The following is a 25,187-nucleotide window of genomic DNA, read 5'->3' on the forward strand; positions in this document are numbered from 1 at the left end:
TTAAGAAGGCCCTCACCAGATATAGCCCTTGACCTTAGACTTCCCATCTTCCAGAACTGTAAGAAATAAATTTCTTTTCTTTATACATGATTCAATCTGTGGTATTCTGTTGTAACAATAGAAAACAGACTAAAACACCACCCTTGAATAGGGGCAAAACCTTATGGTTTTTTTTTTTTTATCTGACAGTCTTGAATCTGCTGCTCAAATCCACACTCACACTCACTCTCATAAACTGGAAAAGAAATCTCTTATTTTATTAATGAGCTCAAGTAAGGCTTGCAGCAGTGATCCTGGCAGCAATTACAGCAGTAGCAGGAGGAGAGGGATGGAGAGAGACTCAGGAGTTGGGTCCTATTAGGGCTTAAGGCAGGAGTCCCCCAGGACTGGGAGAGACCAAATTCACAGGACCAGATCCCTAAGGCCCTCTCCAGAGCTACTGGTTGCTCCCTCCCCCATCGTGGCCCTCAGAAGAGAGGCCCTCAGTGTTTCTTATCCAGCCCTAGTTCAGGGCCTGGTTCAGTTTGAAATTCCTGGGTGCTGGGTATGAGTTTACAGGGATGCCTTCTGGTGCCTGCAGGCTGGACTCTTTCAAGGATGGTCATTGGCTTTTGTGTTTGGGAGGTGGGTCCAGAGCTCATTGTCTTCTAGGGGTGAATTCGGTTTCTCCTTCTGGACTTCAGAAGAATGTCCTGTGGGGAAGAGGAAATAGGCCAGGTGGGTGCAGGCCTTTAGGGAGCCCATTCGGCCCAGAGCAAGATGCCACAACAGGCCCTGTCAACCTCCAGAGGCCCCTCTTGGTGTGGGCCCCAATGGTCACACACCAGCCACAGCCACAGCACACAGGAGGCCAGGGAGAAAGCAAGAGGGACACCTAGGAAGGGGGAAGGAGGGGACCAGGAGAAAGAGTGTCGGGGTTCCTTGCAAAAAGCAAGTGACAGAAAACAGGGCCACTTAGGCCATCCCAGAGGACATGGTATAGCAGGCCAACTGTCTTGGGAGCATGAGGCCCTAATGTTTTGGGAAACGTGTAATAGAAATATCAACAAGTCCACGCCCAGGTCTGCCCCAGATACTGCCAGCTGTGCGCTTCAGGCCACATCGGACACCAGTTCCACAGCCACCTGCCAGCTCTGTCCATGGGCACAGCCCTGTCACAGGGTGGGAAACACATCCCAAAGGTAGGCTTCACATTGTGTCCCACAGATAGAGCCCAGAGTCGAGGGAGGGAGAAGGCACAGAGAACAGTTTGGTCTGAGCAGGGCATAGGCCCTGACAGGGCACAACAGGACATGAGCAACTCTAATCTGCAACCCTGGTTCTTTGGACCAGCCTTAAAAACCTCTTAATAGTCCTGGCTCTAGCCAAGCATGGCGGCTGGGGTGGAGCAGGGGCTCCCAGCAGGGTGGCAGTCACAGGAAAGGGCAGCACATTTTTCTGAGGACACCTCTGGGAGAAAATTCTGGCTGGGCTTCCCGTGGGCTCTCCCAGCCCAGCATGCCTGGTTTGAGGCACTAGCTGTGCCCAAGAGGGAATGGTGCTCAGTGCTCCATCCTGCTCATTTGGATGCTGTGTGGGACCCGAGGCAGGTCCCAGGGGCTGTGGTGTGTCAGGATGCCTGGGTCCCACGCAAGTGCTCCAGACTGAGATCTGCTCCACTCCCTTGAGTGGGAAGGCCTTTGAGCCCGACAGAATTCCGGTGTGGCTAATAGCAGACCTGCAGCGCACTGCAGGGATGGTGCCTTGTGCACTCCTACAGATGCCAGTCCAAAGAACCTGCCGACAGCATGGGCAGCAAATGGCCACTGCACGCAGCATGGACAGACGGGGCCCCGCAGCCCTCCTGCCTATTCACCGTGGGCTCCAGCTGCAGGAGGAACCCATGTCTGTGCACGGGAGAATGGTCTTCAAGGAGCTTTCGGACTGGCTGGGGGCTTTCAGCTGCAGAGGAGGGACGAGAAGAGCTACATACACAGAGCAGAGCAGGAAACACAAAACAAGGCTCAGTTATTCCCTGGCAGAGCACCACTGGACCTCTCCATTCACGCGGCTCCTGCCTTGGGTCCTGATGAGGTCCTGGGTTCCAGAATTAGCAGCCACTAAACCTTGGTGTCTCCAAGACATGCAAGGAACTCAGCTTCTGCTGGGCAGGCACAGCCATGTTGGGCAAGCAGGGGTGTGACCAATGAGTGTGGAGGGGAGGTGATGTCATTAGGTGAGGCAGAGAGACAAAGATGGAGAGAGAGAGGAGGAGAGAATATAGATCCGCACAGATACAGAGGCAGACACGTAGGCGACCACAGAGAAAGAAAGACTGGGCCAAGGCTGTCTGGAGGTCCCACCAAGTAAGGACAAAAGCCTGTGGTCTTGGCTGTCTAGAGATGCAGCATGAGTGAATGTAGCTGGACATCAGGAAGACCTTCCAGAGAGTGAAGGATGGGCACAGAAATCTTTAAATGTTCTGATAATGTTAAAGGGGATAACGTTCTGAGTGGGGAATCAAAAATCCTGAGTCTTTGTCCCAACTTCACAGTTTACCTATCTGAGACCTTATCTAAGTCTCAGTTTCCTATATATAAGGAAGAATTTGGACAAGACAGCCTTGGAGGCAGCTCTGACAATACTTGAGGACCGTGACTTAGTTCTAGGATTTCTCTAGCCCAGGAGTTTTCTAGAAGCTATGACTACTAGAAGCTGTGTGCTTGGGCCATTTCTTCAGGCTGGATGAAGCCTGGGGGTGGGCTGAGTGGGCTAGAGGAAGGTGGCCAAGATTCTGGAAGAGAAGGAAGAGGAGGTGGTGGGCCAGGTGCCCGCACACACTTACAGCTCATCGTCGTACTCCTTGGGGGGGCAGACAGCAACAACAAGGTCAATCCAGTCCTGTGGGGAGAAGCCGTGGGACTTGGGGTGTGCTCAGGGGTGGATGATGGGTCTGCCCCTGACACTCCATCCCCATTTCTGGGCATCATGGCCCAGGATCAGCCAGCTGGGTCTTTCTTCCCGTGGGGAGGCAGGTACAGGCAGGGCTGGAGGTCCTCCTGTTGGGGACGGGCTCCACTGTAGGGTCCACGGTCTGGGGAAGTTTCTAGTCTCTGAGGCTCCAGAAACATAGACGCCAGTGTTGCAAGGCCCCAAATGCTTATCTATGGGCCAGGGCCAGGCAGTAACCTCAAAATCACTTGGGGGAATTTCTTAAAAGTGTAGACTCATGGACTTGGCTCCTGAAAATCAGGGGTGGATTGTGGGAAACTATTTTTAACAAGTTCCCTAGGCAATTCTGATGCACAGCCAACTGGGGAATTTCTGGCCTAGCTTTTTGATCTTAACACTGGATTCCCTTCATGGCATCACTGCCATCCTTGGCTCGCCCATCATTGTCCATCCTTGGATTGGGTATATCCATTGAAAAGTATCTGAAATTTCACTGGGCCCCTCTACCACGAGATAGCTCCTAATATTGAGCTGAAATCTCTTTCTCTTCCCAGGACTTCCTTCCATCCAATCCAACTCTGCCCTCGAGAATCACAGAGAACACTTCTGCTCCCTCTACCCTAATGCAGCCCTTCAGATAGTCAAAGACAGTCATCATGTTACCCGTAAGTCTTCTCTTCTCCATATCCCTTCATGTGGGTCCCAGGCCCATCTGGTCAGCATCCTCGGCACTGAACTTAATACCTCAGACTCGTCTGCCTGCATACAGTTGCACAGGTTGTGCATTGCACATGAGTGGGCACCATTCACACTATACTCTACAGGAGGGCACCACCTCAGATTGTGCAATGCACAGTCTGGGAGACCTCACGTGGTGGCCTTAACCCAGGTGGGTGTCTAATGTATGCAGAGCAGACTACCACAAGCCCCTCCTTCATTTTGGGTTCTCTGCTTCTGTTAATGACTTCTAGTAGCCCCAAGCTGTCTTGATTCCTGTTCAGTGTGCACTTAGAGAAGACCTTATGTCTTTTTGGGGGGTGGGCTGCCATGACCAGTCTTCTGCAGTCTGTGATTCTGCCACTGTCCTTTTGGACTCAAGGTCAGGAAATGATATTTATTTTTCCAAATCCCATCTTGTCATATTTAGACCATCAGCTGGATGGGATATGTGGGTGTCACCCAAGAGTTGCCTAGATTCTGGGTACTGGTCGGGTGGGACATCCTGACTATAAGTCTGACTGCAGAGGCCAGGGTTTGAGGTGGGCAGGCAAGGGAGGGAGAGGGAGAGTGGGCTCATTCTTACCCCACCCTGATTCCAGGCCTTCTGCAGGGTGGCCTCAGCCTCGGCCAGGGTGTAGTCTGTCACGATCTTGCCATTGATCGCCATGATCTCGTCCCCTTTCACAATGCCACCTGCAGGATGATGATGCTGATTGGCCAACTGGGCTGTATGTGGTATGGGCCTGGCCTGGGGCTTGGCAAAGGCGGTCACGCTGGGGCCACAGAAGAGGCCTGCTCCTAGGTTCTGAAGGCTCACATGGACTCGGAAAGCACAAGGGGAAACTATCTACCCAGTTACTCAAATGATATTTCCTCCCCACCTATCCACACACCTTCACCCCAGCTCAGTAGAATCAGGACACCAGTGACAAATCATTGCCACCCAGCTCTTGTACAGACCTCTGTTACTGCAGAAAGAGACAGACCTGCATTTCCTGAGGTTATCAGAGACACAAGTGATGCAAGCTGTCCTGCTCTGTGGCCCAGCCATGCTGATCTGCTTCAGGTCCCTGAACATGCCAGGCTCTTTCCTGCCTCAGAGCCTTCACGTACAGTTCCATCTGGAATGCTTGCCCTCTCTCTTCTCTTCTTCCATGTCTTATGAAACATCTCCTCCTCAGAGAGGTCTTCTCTGACCCCCAACTCAATCTAAAGTAGGTCTTCCCAATTATTTTCTCACAGAACTCTGATCCTTCTCTATATAGCATTTTTCACAATTTGTAATCATAAATTTATTTGTTATTTGTTCACTGATGGTCTCTCCTACCATACTGTCAGCTCCACGAGGGCTTAATGTAATACCTGGCACAAAATTGAAACCTAACAGATATTTGTTGAATCAATGAGTAGTGTTAAAAGCTGTTTCTGGATAAGCTGTTCTGTCACCTAATAATTTTGGGGAAAAGCTGAGTTATAAGCCAAACATAGTTATTGCAGGACTTGTCAGAGCCTTGAACATGCTAATATGCATTACAACTCTCTGAGAAGTGGACAGATCGTGCATGGTTTCCCATATCTCTTAGACATCAGAACCCTTTTTTGAGGAATTTTTCCCAGTCCTGATGTCCACAGAACATTCTCTGGGTTACATTGAAATAGATCACCCAGAAGCCTTGCAGGCATGATGGCCCACAGGAATGTGGTGTATGTTAGTAAAGATGGTGGCCGTGGTGGCTTAAAACACATGTGCTCCTGGGGAAACTTCCACGAGCTGCTTGCATGACAAAGCAGGGCGAAATACAGTTTCCTCTGCACAGTGGGACTGGGGCTACCTAGGTGACTTTTACTTTTCATTTTGTAAAAACCCAAGATGGGGCAGTAAGGCAGTGTTTGGGCTGGGGCTTTTTAAGTGGGGAGGAGCAGGAAGAGCCACCCATCCATCCTGGTCCTCTCTCCTTGCTAGACACCGGCAGACGGGTGGCCTCTTTGGGCCAAGCAGCAACCCCTCCCCCAGGTGGCACAGAAATGAGGACAGAGGAGGAGGGTTTGGGCTGGGCGGACAGCAGTGGGCCATGGTAGTGCCTAGAGGAGCAGCCCCTCCTAGAGCTGAGATGAAGGCTCAGAATGTGGCTGAGAGGGGCCTGGGGTCACCAAGGCCATGGGTGGCAGAGCTGGACTTGCACCCAAGGCTCCCAGTGCCCGCACCCCACCTTAGTAACCCACAGAAGCCTGGCTGCCTGCCAGCAGGTGACTTTCCCTTCACTCCATCTCCTGCCTCAGGCCCTCACCTTCTACCACCTCATCCTACCACTGCCAGCTTGTGCGAAAGCCCGACTCCAGCCCAGGGTCCCCATAGGGATCAGAGCATAGGCTTCCCTGCTCTGGCCTGGGGAGGTCGGGGCCTGGCACTCCCCCTCCGAGGGGCACCTATGCCTCCCCAAAGCACTTAGGAGCACTGAAGAGCCTCCTTGACTTGGAAAAAGAAATGGCTAATGGCAGGCTTTCAGACACGGACAGGTGAATGCGTAGATAATTTGAAGCAGGAGACCGTGCCTGGGGTTCACAGAGGCTCCGCTCATCAGCAGAGGGTGTTTTTGTTGATAAGGGGATAAAAGCAAAGCAAGAGGATCCTGCCACAAGAGAGACATGGGGTGCATGGGGAGCTGTCTGGCCCTCTAGGAGGGGACAAGGCTGCAGATGACCTCAGGCAGAAGTGGCACTTGTGCTGGGCAGTAAAGCAACATGACCAAACTGCCTGGATTCAAGTCCTGCCTCCACCTTTTATTGGCTGTGGGTCCTTGAACAAGTACTTTAAGCTCTTTATGCCTCAGTTTCCTAAACTGTAAAATGAGGATGATAACACTGCCTATGTTTGGGGTTGTTGTGAGGATTGAATGAGTGAACACACTGAACGTGCAGACACAGGGTTATGTGCCAGATACTTAGAACGGCATTTGGCACGTGATTAGTTCTCGGCAAGCATTTGGCCCTTTTCCTCACTGAGAGGATGGGTAAGGTTTGGATGGTTTCTCTCCATCTTCCCCCTGTGCTGTTCCCTCTTCCTGAAAGCTGTTTCTCATCAAACATTGACTTATCTTTAGGGCCTCACTCTTCCAAGGAGCCTTCCCAGCAGCCCCTGCTCCTTGGTGGATTGGGGGCTCCTCAGGGTTCCCACAGCTTCTGTCCACCACTTAGTTCCCTGACACCTTTAGCAGACTGCACTGTTATTGTCAGTATCTGGCAATTCAGAGCATGTTTATGCCATTAGCCTGGGAGCCCCTGGATGGCAGGGTGGCATCTGGCTTAGCCCACAGGTCCTGGTACCACCACGTGCCCTCAGGCAACGTGTGTGCAGGACTGGGCAGATGGCTGCATGGATGGCCTGGGTGAGAGGGTGTTCTTGCACAACTGCCAGCCCACTCCAAACAGGCAGCTGTTTGCTTTCCCAGGGGCTCCATATAACCATCGCACCATCCCCAAACCAGGGCATGGCTAGTCCCCACTTACCGTGCCGCTCAGCAGCCCCCCCTTCATAAACAGCCGAGACGACCACCTTCCCAACTGGGGAGTCCACACCGCCTTCCAGGGCCAGGTCTAAGGATCCTTCCTGTTTAGAGGAAAGCAGGCCTTAGGGAGCCAAGCAGACAGCAGCCTGTGAGCACCTGGACACCAAGAAGCCTCTTGACGGCCACAGAGACAGCAGGAGAAGCCATGGGGCCTACAGCAATGCCATCCCACCACGGGTGAGGCATCCCCAGAAGGGAGGGGAGGAGAGTGGGGACCTGAGGGGTCACCTAGGAGAAGCAGGGAACCAAGGTGGGAAGGGCAGGTGCAGACAAGGACAGTGGCCTGCCTGACCTCTGTTCCCAGGTACCTTCTTAATGCGCAGGAGCCGGACATCCTTCCCTGCGATCTGCTCTGGGGTGAACTAGAGGGAGAAAGATAGTGAGGAGTTCTGAGTTGGCCTGAGGGATGGGGATGGGGGCAGGGGTGGAAGGGGAGGCCAGGCCCCTGTGGGACACCGAGCCCCGCAGAGTACATGGACAAGGGGACCTTTCCCAGCCCCACCCCCACTGGTCTTCAATTGGGGGTCCCAGGCCCCATGGGGGACAATGGACACACATGCATGTGCACACACACACACATAACGTGGTCACACGAGTCTCAAATTCATTCTTCCCAGGACTACTGTGAACACTGAGCAAGAGCTGGCCTTGTAAACATACAGCACAGTGCCCGGAGTGTAGTTAGTGCCCAGCAAGCGTGACTGTTATAAACCACACACACACACACACACACACACGCACACGCGCGCGCGCGCACACACACACACACACACACGTGTGCCATACAGTTCACACTGGAATAATGCCATTTGGAAGGAGCCTTCACAGGAAAGAGCAGTTGGGGTGTCCTTGGGGCTCCTCATGTGCCCTACCTCATCCCCGGGCCACCCAGGGCCCAGAATGCACCATCAAACACTCTAATTCTACCCTCCACCCCAATGCTTGGGATTGCTCCCCCAGGGAAGGAAAGTTCTCTCTTACCATGGAGTAGGGGTCAAAGCCTTCCTCATACTTTCGGAAATCCTGGAGGCAAAGGGAGGGTTTTAGGGCCACAGAGCAGAGGCCCCTTGAGGGTCACTACAAAAACAGCCCCAGGGCAGAGAGGGCAGGTGGGGAGTGGATCAGATGCAAGACTCAGGGGTAGGGGAGAGAGGAGCAGGCATGGCCTGGGTGGGGAATGCAGGGAGGAGGCTGGCAGCCCCAACAGCCAGAACACGCTCACTCAGGGACCAGCAGGAAGCTGCAGGAAGTGTTAGGAGAACCCCGGCCCTTCCCTGCTCCTGTGGGGTGGGCGTCTGTGGCTACAGGGGCATGGTTGGCGTCTAGATGGTCTGGGCAGGCAGTCCTCCCTGCTGAAAGTCTTCCCAAGACGGAAGGGGGTGCTGGGGGGATCTGTGCGGCCTGGGGCCTAGCAATATTCATAATATAATGCTGACTAGAAGGTAAGAGGTCTCCCCAGGTTCCGGGAGCCCAGGTGGGCCCCTCAGCCAGAGAAGGAGGGAGGATATGCAGCTCGTGGGACCTGGCTTAATGGGGTTGCTATGGGGACAATGTCCCCAAGACTGAGAAACAAGGCAGTGAGGAGAAGGTAGCAGAGCCAGAACACACAGCCTTCTTCAGGAGTCACCCATAGTGAGTGGAACCTTACACAGGCCTGAGTGTCCAGGATGCTAACTAAGCCCGAGGGCAGCAGGGCTACGGCTAGTCCCCTGGGAAGGTGGAAGTGAAGAGAGCCCTTAGGCAGGTGCCCACACAAGCCTCGCCAGACTGAGTGGAGCCGCCCTCAGCACACAGTTCCCTAGGCCACACCAAGTGTCCCTGGGGCCTGTGTTCAGCATCACGGTGAGGTCACAGACCCCTCTATCCCTAGCCTATGGCAACCAAGCTCTCAGCACAAGATGAGGGCCAAACATCAGCAGATGGATCCCTGGGCACCTGCCTGCCATCCCTTCTCACTAGCTTTTGTCCCCCAGGCTCAACCCCAAAGAGGTCTTGAGCCTGGCCCAGTATGGAGGCCACATCCAGGTCAGTCTGTGGGTGTTGGGGCAGCATCCAGAGGAAGGGGTGCAGCAAACCCATGGGCAAGAGGGGACATTAGGCAGGATCTGAGGTCTATGCTCTTTTGCTGGGAAGGGCCTGCCTACCCTGGCTATGCCTTCTGGAAAACTGGGTAGTGCTGGCGATGCGCCTACTCCGGCCTGACCCTGAGAACCTGCTCTCAGGGATGGGCCAGATAGCAGGTTCTTGTGTGTCTTGTCTGAATTTAGATCAGAGGCTCATAAGCTGATCAGCCCTTAAAGAAGGAGCCCAATCTGTCATTTAACAGATGGAGAAACTGAGGCCCTGAGAGGTGATGCTCAGGCTCAAGGTTACCAGTCAGTGAGCAGGGGAGCAAGGGCTTGACTCCAAGCTTGGAGCTTCAGACTCCTCACCTCCTTGTTTCTCTCACTTAGGGCTGTTTGAGTCTTAAATAACTAGGTCCTTAACACCTATTTTATAATGGTGGTGCTTTGAGGGGCAGGGTGGCATAACATTTAAGAGCACAGGCTGCAAAGCCTGACTTCCTGGATTCAAATCCAGGGTATGACACTAGCTGTGCCATCACAGATGTGTTTCCAAATCTCTCTGCTTTAGTTTTTCATCTATAAAATGGGGATGATGATAATAGCCCTTACCTCCATTTGCTGCAAAGATTTAATGAGTTAATGTACATAAAGTAAAGAAACAGTGCTTAGCACAGCACACCTTCTGTTTTAGTTGTCTCCTGTCACTCCCCAGTCTGGGCTGGGCGCAGCCTCTTTACAGACACCTGTGTCTCACTGTGCAGCTGACATCTCCCTTTTGCTTCCTGCCTGTAGTCAAATCAGCCTGCAGTTTGATGGCGGGTGATCGCAGGAGGCCAGAGAAGCCAGGGCTGGCTGCAAGATTTTCCTCTATCTTGAGGCCTCTTTCATTAGTGATGAAATAGGCCAATGAAGCCAATCTTTCCTTCTCTCCTAGGCTGGAGCAAGGGCCTGTGACCCTCTGAGGGTTCTTGTGTCCTGCTTCTCGTTGAACTAATTAGCAGCAGCAAAAGAGGTGAGCGCCCAGGGATCCTGCTGCTTTCTCAGCCAAGCACAGGGTCTAACAAGCCCTAGGTCCCCTTCTGATGTGATACCCTCCCCAATCCCTGCTGCAGGCGATGGGCTCCCCAGCAGATGGCGCTCTGGACTACCTGGGAACCCACCAGTACTCTCAAAGAGAGAGGAGCAGAATGGGAGGGACGGGGGGTGGCAGGGAGGACCACAGGCACATGACGGGTATCACTTTACTTGTCTGAATGCTGTCTGATAAACCACCATCCTCTTCAACATCTCCTGAGGCTGCCAGAAAAAAAATAGTTCCACACCAGACATTACCAAGGTCTCGTCTGCCCCCTGGTGCCAGACCCCAGGCCTGCCAGCTTAGGGCTGCTCTGCCAATGCCCCTCCCAACAGATACTGCCAGACAGATGTTCGGGGCTGCTTAAGGCCCCCAGACACAGCAGCTACCTGGTCATAGTCAAGCAGACACCTCCCCTTGTTATTAACCACAGAACGAGATGTAAATGCAGCCACAAGCTGTCCCAGGAGCCTGAACTTTGCTCTTTGCGGAGCTGACAGGACAGCTAAAGCTCAAAATAAATATCTGATCTGTCCTGCCCTAACATTTGGATAGGGTTTCCTTGAAAGAGAAATAAAAATTCTGGCATGAGGCTCTCTTCTCACTGTGCATGGGAGGCCAGTCAGTGGCTGGCACCTCTGGAGGGCGCACCGGAGTCGCAGTTCCCTCAGCTGTCAGTGACTGAGGTGAGCAGCTCCTCCCCACCTCTGCAGAACCACACCTTAGGCTCTCAGGCCTAGTAAGGAGCGAGAAGTGAAATGGAGTAGGGGAGGACATCTGCGTAGGCCAGTTCCCTGTGAGATGTTCCACACCATGCCACCACAGGCATTGGGGCAGAGGCCAGAGCAACTGGGATCTCTGTGGGTTTTGGCAAGATGGCAACTTGGCTAAAAGCATGGGCTTTGGTGTCCAAAAGACTTGGGAGTAAGTGGTAAGTCCTTGGGCAGCTGACCTACTGACCTACCGCCTCTAAGCCTCAGTTTCCTCAAGTGTTAAACAGGGGTGACAACAGGAACCATCTCACCAGATTGTTGTGAAGATTAAATGAGACCACTCAGAGCCTGGAACACGGTAGGCTCTTAATAAATCTTAGCTATTACTATTATTATTATTAATCTTGGATGGAGCTCCAGGCTGTTTGGTCAAGTGAGGAACAGGAATTCCTCTGGTCATGTCAACATCCACTTATGCCCATATAGACTCATCTCTTGACCAATGAGGTTACAAGACGGCACCTGATCTGAGATTGTGTCCCACCTCACTCTCCGTCCAGAGGCAGCAGAACCCAGGGGAGACGGCCCTGGTCTGCTCCTCTACAGATGCCCTGGGGGGGGGACCCAAAGGGCTTACCAGGACCTCGGATTTTACAGCTGGCCTGTAGATGAAGTTAGGCTCCTGGTGGACCATGACAGGTTTGGAGATGGTGGACACGCCAGGGCCTCGTGGAGGCTGTGGGCTTGGGCAAAATGTCTATGGGGTTAATTTAAGAAAGAGCCATGTGAGGTCACAGTGGGGGTGGCCAAGGCCAGCTGTGGCACATCTACACACATGCAAATTCACACCCATGCACACGCCAAGCTGGCCTTGTCCATTCCCCCTGCTGGAGGTCCTGGGTTGTGATCTTCAGTGCAGCCTCGTGTGGGGGAGACAACAGCCACTGTTACTCAGAGGACACACTTTCAAAGCTCTCTCTCCATGGCCATGGGTGCCATCCAGTGTCCCATCCCTTTAAGTGCTATCTCCTTTGACCACAGTTCCAGACCCTAGACTGCAGCACAGAGCATCTGCTGTTCCTGGTGGGTGGGCACAGAGTTTCTAGAGGCCATGGAGTGAGGACCAGTATAAGTGGAATCCAGGTGAGCTGGTGTAACCTGTCTGCTTTGCTCTAGCCCATTTGATTATCTAAGCAAGGCCTATCTGATCCGGTCGCAACCCTGCCCAAAACCCTTCCATGGGCCCCCACTGACTCCCGAGCTCCGTGGCTTGATTCCCAAGGCCCTTCATGAGCTTCTCTACCTTCCCTTTCAGTCTCAGCCTTCACTCCTTCCCACCCTCCTCACACTGCCTAATGTTAGCCTCCAAAATGCCAGGCTTTCTTGCCTTGAGGCCCTAGCACGTGCTCTTTCCTCCTTCTGCTTTACCTGTTCAGGTCTTAGCTTGGATGTCGCTGCCTTCTGGAAGCTTTCCTAGAGCTTTCCTCTCCACCCGCTCATCACAGCACCTGTAAGCCTCGGTCTCCACCCTGGTCGTGTGGTAGTGCCCCACTTACTTGTCCTCCTCCTCACCAGACTCACTCAGCAGGGGCTGTGGCTGCCTGTCTGCTGGTGGTTCCCAGGGCCCAGCACAGTGCCTGGCATACAGTAGGTGCTCAATAAGCATGTACTGAATAAATAAATGAATGACTTGATAGTAGGGTGGGCACACGGGACAGTGGCTGGGGGTAGATCTGGTCCTGAACCTCCCTGTGTCAGGTGCTGGTGCAGCAGGCACACGTGTCAAGCCAAAACAGGTGTTCATCTCCACCACCTGATGCCACGGCTGGGCTGACTGTGTAGACGTGCGATCACTCACACTTCCTGTGGCAGCACTGATGACAACTCACCAGGGGCATGCAGGGGGGAGGAGATTGGGCAGGGCAGGTGGTACAGGGGCCACAGAGCTGACACGACCAGGATGAAGCCAACCAAACAGCAGCCCCTGGCCTTTGAGTCAGGGACTACCCCGGCTTTGATGTCGCTTAAGACATTTATGGTCCAGTTCTTCAGAAGCTCCTGGTGTAGGGGCTCTTTTAACCTTCCCTGTGCTCTGATCAGGAAATAACAGTGGGACCTTCATGATTCCTTGAAGAATCAGAGAAAGCTGGACCCTGTCTTGAATCTTGACCTTGCCCAACGTTTGGCTGAGATTATCTCCAATCCCATGTCTGCAGCTTCACCCACATTTTCTTGTACTCTGGACTGTCAATAGCCATAGCTCATGTCTACTGAACACCCAGTGGTGGACAGGTACTATGTGCCTGCCACTATTCTAAGTATTAACTTAAAATGCATTCGTGTATTAAGCATTTGATTGTCATAATAGGTAGGTGCCATTAGCATTCCCGTTTTACAGACAGGATGTCCAGGCTCAGATAGATGAAGTAACACATGCCCAAAGTCATTCAGCCAGTAAGTGGCAGAACCAGGATTCAAACCCAAACAATCTGACTCCCTGCTGTTCCTCTTGCCATCTTCATGTTCCCTGTACCTCCGATGCCCTTCTATCCTCCATGTATCGCCATCCCTCAAGGCTCAGCTCGTGAGCCCTCTACTCTGCAGAGGTGTCTTCAACCTTCCATTAGAATGAATCCCCCCTACAGCACATGGCCTATGCCTGTTTCACAATCCTGCCTGGGCAGCTGCTCATCCTTCAGATGGCAAATTCCTGGAAAGCACAGGTGTGCCAATCTCCTCTGTATCTCCTTCAACACTGCTCCCCTCTCCCTCAGACAAGCACAAGACAGGCTCAGTCAATGATTGCAGAATCAAATGTGTTGAGGAAAAGCTACTCCCTATCTTGGTAGGGGCCATTTACAGAGAAGGATGTGGCCCTCTGTGCCAGGTTAACTCAGCTCCCTGCAAAGCAGCTCCTGCTGGGCTCTGGGGAAAGAATCCCCGGAACAGAGAGACTTTTCCCTGTCAGGGCTGCAGGTCTCAGGACCGTCACTGGAGGTCCAGAGGGAGTCTCTCTGAGAGTCTCCTGCTGGAAGCTGCAGCCTTATTGGCATCTGGGACTTTCTTCATTCCCATTTTCCCTCCCCCAAGCTCTCCCAAGTGCTCTGAAATGCTTATTCTGCTCTCCATGCAGGAACTCAAATCCGTGCAGGGAAGGTTAATAAAATCCACTGGTCGGGTGATACTGACTACGCCCTCCCTCAACAGCCCCCGCCCAAGGCTGACCTGAGCTGTTTTAGTTCTGATTCAAGCCTGGCCCCACGGCTATGGGAGCAAAGGAATATTGTGTTTTTCCCTCCACAGGATCAAAGCTCTATGTCTTCTTTGGGGATTGCCTCTTCCAAAATGATCTTTGGATTAAGAACAATGAACAAAAATATGTCTTTTTTGAGAAAGATTGCTGTTCAGCCTCCAGACATCCAAGAAAAACATCCCTAGTCTTTTAATAGTAATTGGGAAATTTCTAGGAACTCTCATCGTCTTTTTTTTTTTTTTTTTTCGTAACTGGAAGTTGGCCAGAGATTTCTGGGTATTAGGTGTCTAGCCATTGTAATTGGCCAGTGCCATAGAAAATAGCACTGTAATGTCCTAATACTGCATTGGACAGTGTTATCACTTCATTTACAGAGCCTAATATCTGCCCCCCCCGCCCCCTGCCTTTTTTCCCTATTAAACCAGAAAGTCATTTCCCCCATTCAAGGCTTTCTGGGATAATATCAAGAAATGATGTGACACAGAGCTGGCTGGCTATTCATTAAAATAGCCTTGCAAATATTGCATTGAAAGTTATCAGTCCACACTAGCCAAGAGGAGCTAAGAGCAATGAATACTGAATGGATACACTGTTGCTCACCCCAAGGGTCACAGGTAATTCACCACACAATGTAGCACTTCAAAAGCAGCAGAAACCATACACATGCAGGTTGGGGGACTATTCCTGGCAAGTGGAGCGAGATGATGTTTCCTCCTTTCTCCACGCACGGGAGCAGTGGAGGACGTGGGAAACAGCAGCTCTCTCCACCCTTCCTGCTTCCAAGCATAGCATGCAGAACAGGGGCAGTACCTTTGGGGTGGGTGGGAAGCTCCGTTCAGGGACAGGGGAATTGGTGGGCTTGCCACTGTGGTTCTTTGCCTCCCAGTCCTCTGTTGGATTGCCTGTGTCCCCAGCACGGAAGGGGTGGTTGCCCAGTGCCTCTTCCAGTGCCGTGGGCAGTGGGCGGGTAGGCGTGAGGTCTTGGGTGGGAATGGACGGTGGGGGAGGGATGGGGATGGGGGGTGGAGTGTGTTGTACCCAGGGCGAGGATGAGGTGTTCACATGGCCTAATGAGGGAAGGACAGGTGGCGCCAGGACCTTGGAGGGTGGGTTGGAGGGTGGTGGGTGGGGCATCACAGGCAAGGCAGAAGGAGACTTGGGGGGATAGTAGAACATGTCCAAGGGGATGTCATCCAGGTCGGTGGTGTGGAGGTGAAGTCCACCTGTGAAGCGTCTCAAGGGTGGGGCCAGGGGAGACACAGAAGGCGGGGGAGGCGGGGGCCCTGTGGTCATCTGGGGGGTTGCAAGGAAGTTCTGTAATTGTCCATGCTGACTAGTGCTCCACTTCACAATATATCCAGTACTTTTCTAATTGGTTTCCATTGCTGCTGGGGACCCACCACCCTCAAACCAGAACCATGGGGGTACCACTTCTCTGCCACCTGGCTGCCCAGCTGAGCCCATGCTAGATAGCTGGTAGGGCGTGCCATTATGCCATCTGTGGGTGATAGGTAAGATGATCACATAGTTCATACTCTAAACTGGAACACACTTGAGAGTGTAGGGGACAGATTTAGTAATTACACCAAGACAATAGGCCTAATGGGGGCCATCTCAGATGAGCTGGGACTTATTGGTCACTCTGGAGATAAGACCAAAAATACAGACACGTCCCCTCTCCACAAGAGAGGAAGGGGGACGGGGCTGGCAAGGGTGGGCCCTGGACAGTGGAATGGGCACTGGTGTGGCTGGTGACACATGCCAGTGGCCATCTTGCCTCTCACTGTCCCCAGGATGGGTCATTCTGAGGGCAGCAGGAGGGTCTGTGTGGAAAGAGGGCTCTGTTACCTCTGAAATCTCATTATCAGCAGAGGAAATCTGCTCAAGGCGAGTCTGACAGAGCCTTTCCACCCAATACTGAATCTTTTCCGATTCCTCAAGGTCTTCCCGCTCTGTCTCAGACACCTGGGACCCAGGACCGGTGCAGAAAGGAGAGGACAAAGGGCACACTTGAATCACATGTGGGCAGCAATAGCACAGAGCACTTCTTTAAAGACCTTGGAGTACTGCTAGGTGTGCCAACTATCCATAAAGAGACCCAACTTGTTGCACCTGGCCCCAAAGGAGGTGGTGTGGTGGCGAGTTCACTTCACAGCCCTTACAGGCAAAATCAGAGAAGGGGCTTATGTACAGCATGGGATTAGCTGGGCCCCAGGAACGCCACAAACTCTGAGGCTCTTATGATTCTCCAAGAGTGGTCCTCTTGTAGCCTTCTAGCACATTCCAAGAATTTAACATTACTCTTTTTTCCCCCTCCAGGATGCCTTGTCCTCAGAAGCACAGATTGGCTTCATTTTTTATTTTGTAGTGAATTTGTTCCTAATGCCAGACCTAATGCAGCTCACATTTTCCAGGACTTCTCTGGTTTTATAATCGAATCAGCCTGGCATTCTGATTCATGGAAACATTAAAGTGAAGCAGAAACAATATCTCCTACAGCTAGGGAATTAAGGTCACCCATCTCACCTAGGAGATAAGAATTACTCAGGCTTTTAGATTGCTTTTGACATGTCTCCAGGGGACAGCCTTAGATACATTCCCTGGTTGAAGAGGTCTAGCCTCAGACACACCCTATGTTCATGGAAGCAGCCTCAGACTCACAGTCTGATTATCTGGGGCACAGCCTTAGACCTACCACCTACATAGAAGACTTAGCATCTGACCCGTACTCCCAGAGCCAAGCCAGGTTGGGAAGACCTAGTCTTGGACTCACAACCTGGGTAGAGAGGCCAGACTGACTCAGACTATGGACAGGTGAGTGGAAGGCTAACTTCAGATCTACGAGCAGGGAAAGGGGTTAGCTTCAGACTCATGCCCTGAGCAGGGAGAGCAGCCTCACAGCTTCACCTAAGAGGGAGAGGCCTGGCCTGAGACTCATACTCTGGTTGGGTGGGGTGAAGCAGCAGACTCAAACCTCTAGCCTGGTGTATCGGGCTAAACTGAGACCTACAATCTGGGCAGAGACTAGCTTTAGACCCATACCCTGAGCAAGAAGGCTAGTTTCAATTCCAAACATGCACCTAAGCTAGGAGCTAATCCCTGATAGCCCTGGGCAGGTGGGATGATCTCACTCTCCAGACTGGATGATCTCAGTCTCCAGACTTATCCCACCCTCGGACTCCATTTGAGGAGGGCAACTCTGGCTGGCCCTCTAGGAGCATCATGAGGAACAAATTCAATTGCGTCCCAGGGATGCTCACCTGCCTTGAGAACAGGACACATACCTCCTGAGCCAGCCGGTTGATCTTTAGTTGCTTTTCCTTCTCCAGCATTTCCTCTTTCTCTTTGTAAAGCTTTTGCTCAAACTCCAGTTCCTTCTTATTCTTTTTCAATTCCTGCAGGCTGTCATACTTGGTTTTCTTTTTATCTTTTCCTTTCTGAGCAGATGTGGCATTGTTCACATGACAGGGGTTACCAGTTGACACTATCACATCATAGCAAATAGGGCATCCAGTCTTCAGACAACACCAGGCAACGACCCTACTGTGAACCCCTCCCCCAGCTCTGCCCCACTGCACTGGGCATCGGACTTCAGGTTCAGGACAGACAACCACTGCTACTCATTGTAGCATGGGAGACACATTCCCTTTGCCAGCAAGAACTGGCTTATTAATTCACTAACTAGCTGCGTGGACTTGCTAAGATCCTTAACCTCTCTGGGCCTGATTTGCCTCATCTTCAAAATGGGGGAAATACCTCCCCACAGGCTTTCCATCCAGTGCCAAAGAAATAACATCTATAGGAGAGCTTTGTAAACTTCAAAGTTCTATATTAATAAAAAGCATTGTATTTATTTCCCAGGATCTGGGCACATGCCTTCTCCATTATCTGGGGAGAAAGGCATCTTGTGTTGATGATACATCCTGGGAGATTCTAGAGAAAATGTGGGAGAGCTGGCAAAGCCTCACCTGCACAGACCCTCTGTCTTGAGCTAGAGGAGGTGGGAACCAGATTCAGACCTGGGCCTCAAAGCCAGGGATATCAGATGTTGTCCGGATGCTTAAGCTCCAGACCATTTCATGCTGGAGAGTCCAAACCCATGGTTCCCTCTGAACAAGGCCCCTCAACTGAGGACTAGCGGAAGATATAAGACTGGGGGATTGGGGTGGGGAGGGGGGCAAGGATAACCAAACTCCTTTGCACTGGCCATAAGGGTTTGAGAAAATTTGGGGAGGGTGATGAAGGGCAAATAGACTCCCCTTTTTCCTGTTGGAATTGGACCCACAGAGCCGCTTTCCTGCCTGTTTCTTCCATGGGGTTGTAGGGAAGGAAGAGAATGAACATTTATGAACTGTCCACATACCTAGGGATTTGCATAGATTATCTCCTATGTAGGTATTATCCCCATTCTCTTGATGGAGGAGCTGAGGCCCAGAGAGGTGAAGTCCCTTGCCTGATGTCAGATATCTAGTAAGTAATGCCATGATTTAAACCTGAGTCTCCCAGGTCCCACAGTTTTTCTACTGTGCTGTGATGAGCTGGGGGCAAGGGGAACACAGCAGGAGAGGCAGGGGTCAGCCCCCATCACACAAAGCATGAAGGACAGATCACTCAGGAGAGGGATGACAGAGAGAGTCAACACCCTGGACAGTTTCTGGGGAAAAGAAGAAACCTCCTATTCACTGAGCTCACCCTCACCTCCAAAGGCATTCCTAGGGTCTGCCCTCAGATTTCTTGAATCATCTCAGTATCCAAGGCCAAGTGTGAGGAACTGAGTTCCCCAGCAATGGACACACAAATTTTATCCACAGCTGAGTTGTGGGTAATTATGGAACTCTGAGGGATTCATCCTATCTCCCCTCCTAAAGACAACCTCCACCTATGTGCACAGCTAATGTTCTTTGGAGGTGGTCCTCTCTAGGACCCACCTCCAGAGTAGTGTGAGTCTCTTGAAAAAATGGTTCTCATTGCTTCAGACTCCTGCTTGTTTTCTTGCCTACCCTATTCACAAGACTTAGCTCAGTTGATATATGAATCCCCACCATCAAGTAATAAATTCAGACAGCAATTTTCCAAGAGGAGCCAGAATCATTCTGCCTGATGGCAGCTTGCTAGAATAAGGGCATGGCTTCCCACAAGACCACCATAAATGGCTATTCTATTGGGCTAAAAAAATGACCAATGCTAAGATTTTACAGTTGGGTTCCTGGGTGAGGCAGGCTGACAACAGACAATTTCTGTCCCATCCCCAAGAAAGTAGCATCTGTTTACAGATGCAGAAGGGCAAGCTGCCCCACAGCATTGCCCACTGATCTCATACTAGCCCCCCATACAGGTAACTTCAGAGTGTGTGAATCTGCCTGCCTCCCCTGCCAGACTGTGGGCTCTTGCAAGTGGGGCTGGTCTGTGTGATTTATCCTAGCAGTTCTGGTGAAAGGGCTTAGTTAGAACCCTGAACCCTTCAGGTCCTGGCACTAACTTTGTGGGGCCACAGGATGGAGGGCCTTAAGCACCAGAGAGATTTACTGCCAGAGTTGGAACAGAAGACATTGGATTTTCATCTTCTCAAATAAGGGGAATTCATGCTTTTATGATCATGGCCATGGATAACCACTTGTATTATCTGGGGACTCAGGGTTCCAGCTGCTGGGAGACAAAGCATCTCACATAGCTCTAGAAAAAAGGATGATGGATTTTCAGAGCCAATGTGAGAGACATGGTTCTGCTGTCCTTTTAGCTGTCAGTTATTCATGGCAAATATTCCTTTGGGTCTAGACTGAGAGGAGAGGCAGATGGGGTAGCTGAGCTTTTGTTTCTACCTAGCAGCAATTTTTCTCTCTTTTGGAAATGAAAATAAAAACCAAAATACCAGCTGTTTCTGACTGAACTAATGAATAGGGGGAAAGCAGCCCTATCTCTTTACCAATAGCAATTTTCAAGTGACACGACTTCTGATGGGGGTGTGTGTGTGTAGATTCTAGTCCTTTTACATTTACATAATTATTAGTTCCTGGAAAAGATTTGACCTATTCATTTCCTTTTTATTATTTTTTTCCAATAAAATCCTGTGTCTGTGTGTGTTCTGTCCTCTCTAGCTAAGTTCTAGTAGAGACAGTATACAGAGAAAAATTAGAAATCTAACCCGATGACATATCATATGCAAAAGAGTTGGGCTATAAAATGTAAAAAGGAGAGTCTTATGAGACCAAGTCCTTTCTGAGACCATGATGGTATGGGAAGGAATCCCCTGAGGAGCTCTGTTCTAAGTTTATTCAATGCTAGGGCTGGCCAGTTAGCTCAGTTGGTTAGAGTGTGGTGCTAATAACACCAAGGTCATGGGTTTGAATCTCCACACCAGCCAGCTGCCAAAAAAAAAAAAAAAAAATTCCCTAACTCTGTTTATTCAGTGCTATATAAATCATGATCCATGCTCCTAGATAAAGAAGTTCACCTCTGTCAGGAATAATATTGCTGTCTGTTATCTTAACAGTAACTGTGCTGGAGGAAGGGGGTAGACGTTCCCAGTACATCTGAGATTCCCATTTATAGGCAAGGAGAAGTTACCTATCATCTGGGCATCCAGCTGCCAGTGCTTTGGTTTCTCGAGGGCCAACATCTTGCCAGAAAGAGCTGGTCGAGTGCTAACATCCAATTTAGTTCACCTAGATTTATGTGGATGCCTGGTTTCCAAATACCAAGTCATCTTGAATATACAATCTACAGATATCAACAGTGGTGTTTTCATTATCAAATGTCAAAGTGACTCAGAAAGACAAAGGACGGGAGAGTTTTATGGGGCCTGGAGCTACTGTAATAAGATTTAGAGAGAAAATTAAAGGCCCCGGAGTCCAGAAAAATGCATTATCCTGGGCACACGCAGAGACGTTTCCAGGAGAGAGTGTGACTGCTATGGTTCTCTGTCCCCTCTGAGGCAGCAACCTCCCCCTGCTACCCCCTCTACCTTGGCAGCCAGCCTGCACTGTGTACACCAACCCCACATCCCACTTTGTCTGACTTGGGCTTCTGGTCTTGGCCTGTAGTTCTACTTGGTAGAGAAACACAGCAGAAGCTTCCTGCCCCCGCCCTGTGCCCATCGGGGCTGGTGCAGACCCTTGCAGTGCCTGATATTACTTGGGCAGGTTTCATGCCATGAATGCCTCCCCCAACGATGCCTCTGCAACAGGGCCCTGCCATTTTACATCAGCCTGACAGAGAGGCACAGATGGGGTTAGCCTCCAGGTGAACAGGCCGGCTCACACTGTTCAGAGTTGACAGGAAAAGAAATGTTTGGAAAAGGCCAAAACCCACAGCAAACTCAGCAGCAAACCGGCACAGCTCCCAGTCCTGTCCTACCTTCCGGATGGTTGGGAATTTGCCATCGTAGCGATAAAACCATCCGAAAGCTACAAGAACACAGAGACCAGAATGATAAGACACAGTTCAGTCTGGCTAGAGCATCCGTGGACAGGAGCTGGGAACTGGGTTCCCAAGAAACATGTGGCTTTGTGAGACGTAGAAGGGCGCTGGCAGATCCAACAGCAAAACTGCACCCCATCCACTCTCTGCTTACCTGGCCTCACTGGGGTTGCAAAGCAGGCCCACGACCACCTAAGAAAAGCCCCAATTCCCAGGCTCTGGGTCACTCTCAAATGGCTCTCCCCAGGACACTGGCTTCAGAAGTCAGTGCCAGAAAATCAAAGAGAACACCCTGTGGAAGAATAAGCCTTTCCAAATCACAGATGTGGTCTCTAAACACAAAGTCCTGTTGAAAGAGAATGAGGTCTCTCCTAACCAATGCCTGGTCCCTCCATCCAAGAAATGGCTCAGGGCAAAAGAGAGCTTGGGTCTTTGCCTAGAACTGTTGTCAGACAGAACAAAACTGTCTTGTCTCATAGTGTAGGCCAAGTCCTCCGCTTTCAACATGGAAACAGAAGGCAGCGTCTGGGTCAGCTCTGGAAAGGACAGTTCCGGCATCAGTGGGCAGATGTACCCACAGAAAAGTGTATCCCTTTCCAGGCCACATAACCAGGCACCAGCCCCCTTCCTTCCCCAGCCAACAGCATAACAGGGCAATACCCCAAATCTGAAGCTCCCTGGGGCCAGGGGCAATGCCTTAATTAATTGCCTAACTTTGACCAGCCTCAGTGCTGGAATGGGCAGTTGAAAGCCCCCTGCTGGTCCAGGCACTACCCACTTAGCTGCTGGATGTGGGAGGAGTGGTCTAGGGAGTCCCCGGGGAAAGGACAGGGGAGCAGGGGAGGACTTGAGCCTGGGCAGTATTTAAATATTTGAACCAGTGGTTCAGTTGTACTGGTGTGCACCAACTGATTTTTCAGCCTGGTCATGAGTCATGTCCTCAGGTTTTATGTACAGTGCTTGGGCCAAGCCAGGGCTTGGAGGAGCTTTGCAGACCCCATACGTGTTTCCCCTCAGAGCTGGTTGTCTGCCCCGCTGTCAGGAGCAGTGGGCAGGGTGAGCAGAGCAGCAAGGCCAGGGAGCGAAGCGGGGGCGCAAACCTGCTCTCCCTGCTCCTCCATGCCTCCATCCAGGTCATCTGTGGGTTCGAGCTCAGGCTCAGGCTCCACTCCCTGTTTATCTACCCAAAGAAAGGAGGAAGCTGATGAACCAAGAGGGACTCAGAAGTTTGAGAGGCCAGAGGTGCTTCTCAGTAGCCTGAGGACCTGTGACCAGCTTCCTCCAGGGAAGCTGTGAAGTCAGGGGCAGGGACAGGGAGCCCAGAGCAAAAGTCTCTTGCTCTGATCTGACAGCAGCATGAGAACATTTTGAAGGGTGTTGGGTTGGAAGTTGGGAGGTTCAGTGAGAAGAATAGGAATATCTGAGTGTCATACACATCTGAGGGCAAGGGCTTGTCATGGGAGACCAGCTCCTCCTGCCTTCTTCTTACCACCCTTGCCTTGGAGTTCTGCGTCCCCTGGGAATGTCTAAGCAGTGTTGGCAGCAGATGGGGCTAACGGTCCCAAGGAGGTGGGAGATCCCCAAGGGTAAGTAGGACACATGTGGTGAGGAAGACATGAATTTTAACTTAATGTGGAGAGAATAGCACACTGTCTACTCCAGTTCTTTCCAACTTGGACTCATGCCTCCCCAGGACCTTGAAAGATAGGTACAAGTCTGCTTGCGAGTGGCTTTTTAATATTTCAAAAGCTTAAAAGAACTTGGCTATTGACCTATGAAAAGGTGTATATGAAGTTCCTTTGCTTTTGGTTTGAATTACATTTACTTGACAGTGGAGCACTAATGTTCCCTTGCTAACAAGGACTACTTAATAAAACAACGAGAACACAAAATGATTATTTAATAGTTTGGTAGGGAAAAAAACCTCAACTTCCAAATCATAGGGTTGATTGTGGTGGAGGGAGGTAATTGATGGAGTCCTCACTGGGGAGAGAAGGCTAGAGACGTCTTGTTTAAACCTCTTCATCTCTTAAGACTCCTCCGGTTTCAGGATCCTTAATGGAGATCCCTTCACCCTTCCCTTCTCTGCTTAGCTAGGGAAAGGTCTTTTAGGGGCCTCTAGGAAGGTGTGTCATGGCCTTGAGGGCTCGGCAGAATATTGGGATTCTGCTGGGTTGGCCATGGGTAGGTGGGAACGAGCAATTGTAAGAATCCCCTGGGGCAGGTAGGGGGAGCAGTCAGTCCCACCTGCATCATTAGGAAAATGGCTTCATTTTCCAAGTAAGAGATGCTCCACACTCTTTCCTGTTTGTTCATCCACCCCTTGCAGACACAGAAAACTGAGTCAGGTATTAACCTGCTGGCTGACCAGGTGGCAGAGTTGAAGGGTACGTCAGGGAGGAGCTGGTTGGGGCTGGTCGTGCTGGCCCAAGATGGCCGAGACCGTTCCAGCCTCCTGGAAACAGGGAGTGAGGCAGGAGAGAGCGGGCGCAGGGACCTTACTGCATTTCCTGACTTGTCTCCAAATTAGAATTAAATTGTCGGTGCCTATGGAGATGGATGACGGTGGCAGCTGCCCCGGCTTGGCCAGCAGACTCAGGCCAGCAAGCCCGTGCTTTGTGGTGCTGCAGTAGAATCCATTTATCTTGAGCAAAGGCAAATTCTTGCTCCTTTTAGTCTAGAAGCTTGATTTGGTTACAAAGCACTAAATAAATAGCTAGCTAGAAAAAGAGTTTCATTTCTAGGAAGGTACTAAATTGACTAGGATGACTTTCATGAGAAGCAATTAAAATTGATTTCTCTCCTTTTAAGGCTCCTATTTCACTCAAAAGAGTAAATTAGCTGCCCAGCTAAAACATGGATTATTCACTGGGAATTTAGCTCTGGCCACATCCTCAGCTAACACTGAATGTCATGGGGAAAGCTGATGAGAGCACGCTTTGTCTTTCCAAGAGGACTGTGAGATGACACTATGCTCTGCTGCTAGGAAGGAATGTGCTGGGAGCTGTCTGCCCTGCACCAGGGAGAGCTGAAATGGAACCATCCAGATACCCTGCACCTCTTCCTTGGTCCAAGTGGCCTGTGTTGGCAAGTCAATGTCCCTCTAGGGCTTGGATATGTTACAGAGTTGGGGACAGAGCTGTCCAGACCCCAGCACAATATCCCAAATGGCTGCCACACAGCAGAGTTGGGGAACCTTTGTTCTTGGGTCCAGATTCACCCCCTTTCTGGAGGTTCCCAGGTCAGCTGAGCACAATCAGCTGGAGTAAATCTGTCCATGTCAATTATAAACCAGAACAGCTATAAATGGGAGTAGAGACCCAACCAGAGAAATACTGAGATTGATACTCCCATCTTGCCCTGGAAGTGTGGGCTGCCTGATGAAGAGCCATCCTTCTCTTGGGGTTGAGAGTAGGTGGACAGGAGAGTAGTTGGTGGAGGCCTGGA

The 25,187-nt window shown here is 51.2% G+C and overlaps 1 protein-coding gene across 1 annotated transcript in view; it reads right to left on the reverse strand.

Annotated features, from left to right (window-relative positions):
- Positions 1 to 283: 283 nt before the first annotated feature.
- USH1C (USH1 protein network component harmonin) overlaps positions 284 to 25,187 on the reverse strand; it is a 53,258-nt gene continuing 28,354 nt past the window's right edge. The window contains exons 15-27 of the mRNA XM_063093322.1: positions 21,678 to 21,727; positions 17,609 to 17,761; positions 16,173 to 16,289; positions 15,135 to 15,617; positions 11,709 to 11,828; positions 10,529 to 10,579; positions 8,199 to 8,240; positions 7,526 to 7,579; positions 7,159 to 7,258; positions 4,235 to 4,344; positions 2,825 to 2,880; positions 1,856 to 1,964; positions 284 to 692 (exon numbers count right to left, since the gene is read on the reverse strand). Of these exons, the coding sequence (XP_062949392.1) occupies positions 648 to 692; positions 1,856 to 1,964; positions 2,825 to 2,880; positions 4,235 to 4,344; positions 7,159 to 7,258; positions 7,526 to 7,579; positions 8,199 to 8,240; positions 10,529 to 10,579; positions 11,709 to 11,828; positions 15,135 to 15,617; positions 16,173 to 16,289; positions 17,609 to 17,761; positions 21,678 to 21,727 (1,490 nt within the window). The 3' untranslated portion in view covers positions 284 to 647. The remainder of the gene's footprint in view (positions 693 to 1,855; positions 1,965 to 2,824; positions 2,881 to 4,234; positions 4,345 to 7,158; positions 7,259 to 7,525; positions 7,580 to 8,198; positions 8,241 to 10,528; positions 10,580 to 11,708; positions 11,829 to 15,134; positions 15,618 to 16,172; positions 16,290 to 17,608; positions 17,762 to 21,677; positions 21,728 to 25,187) is intronic.

This window comes from Cynocephalus volans, chromosome 4, assembly GCF_027409185.1.
Source record: "Cynocephalus volans isolate mCynVol1 chromosome 4, mCynVol1.pri, whole genome shotgun sequence".
NCBI lineage: Eukaryota > Metazoa > Chordata > Mammalia > Dermoptera > Cynocephalidae > Cynocephalus > Cynocephalus volans.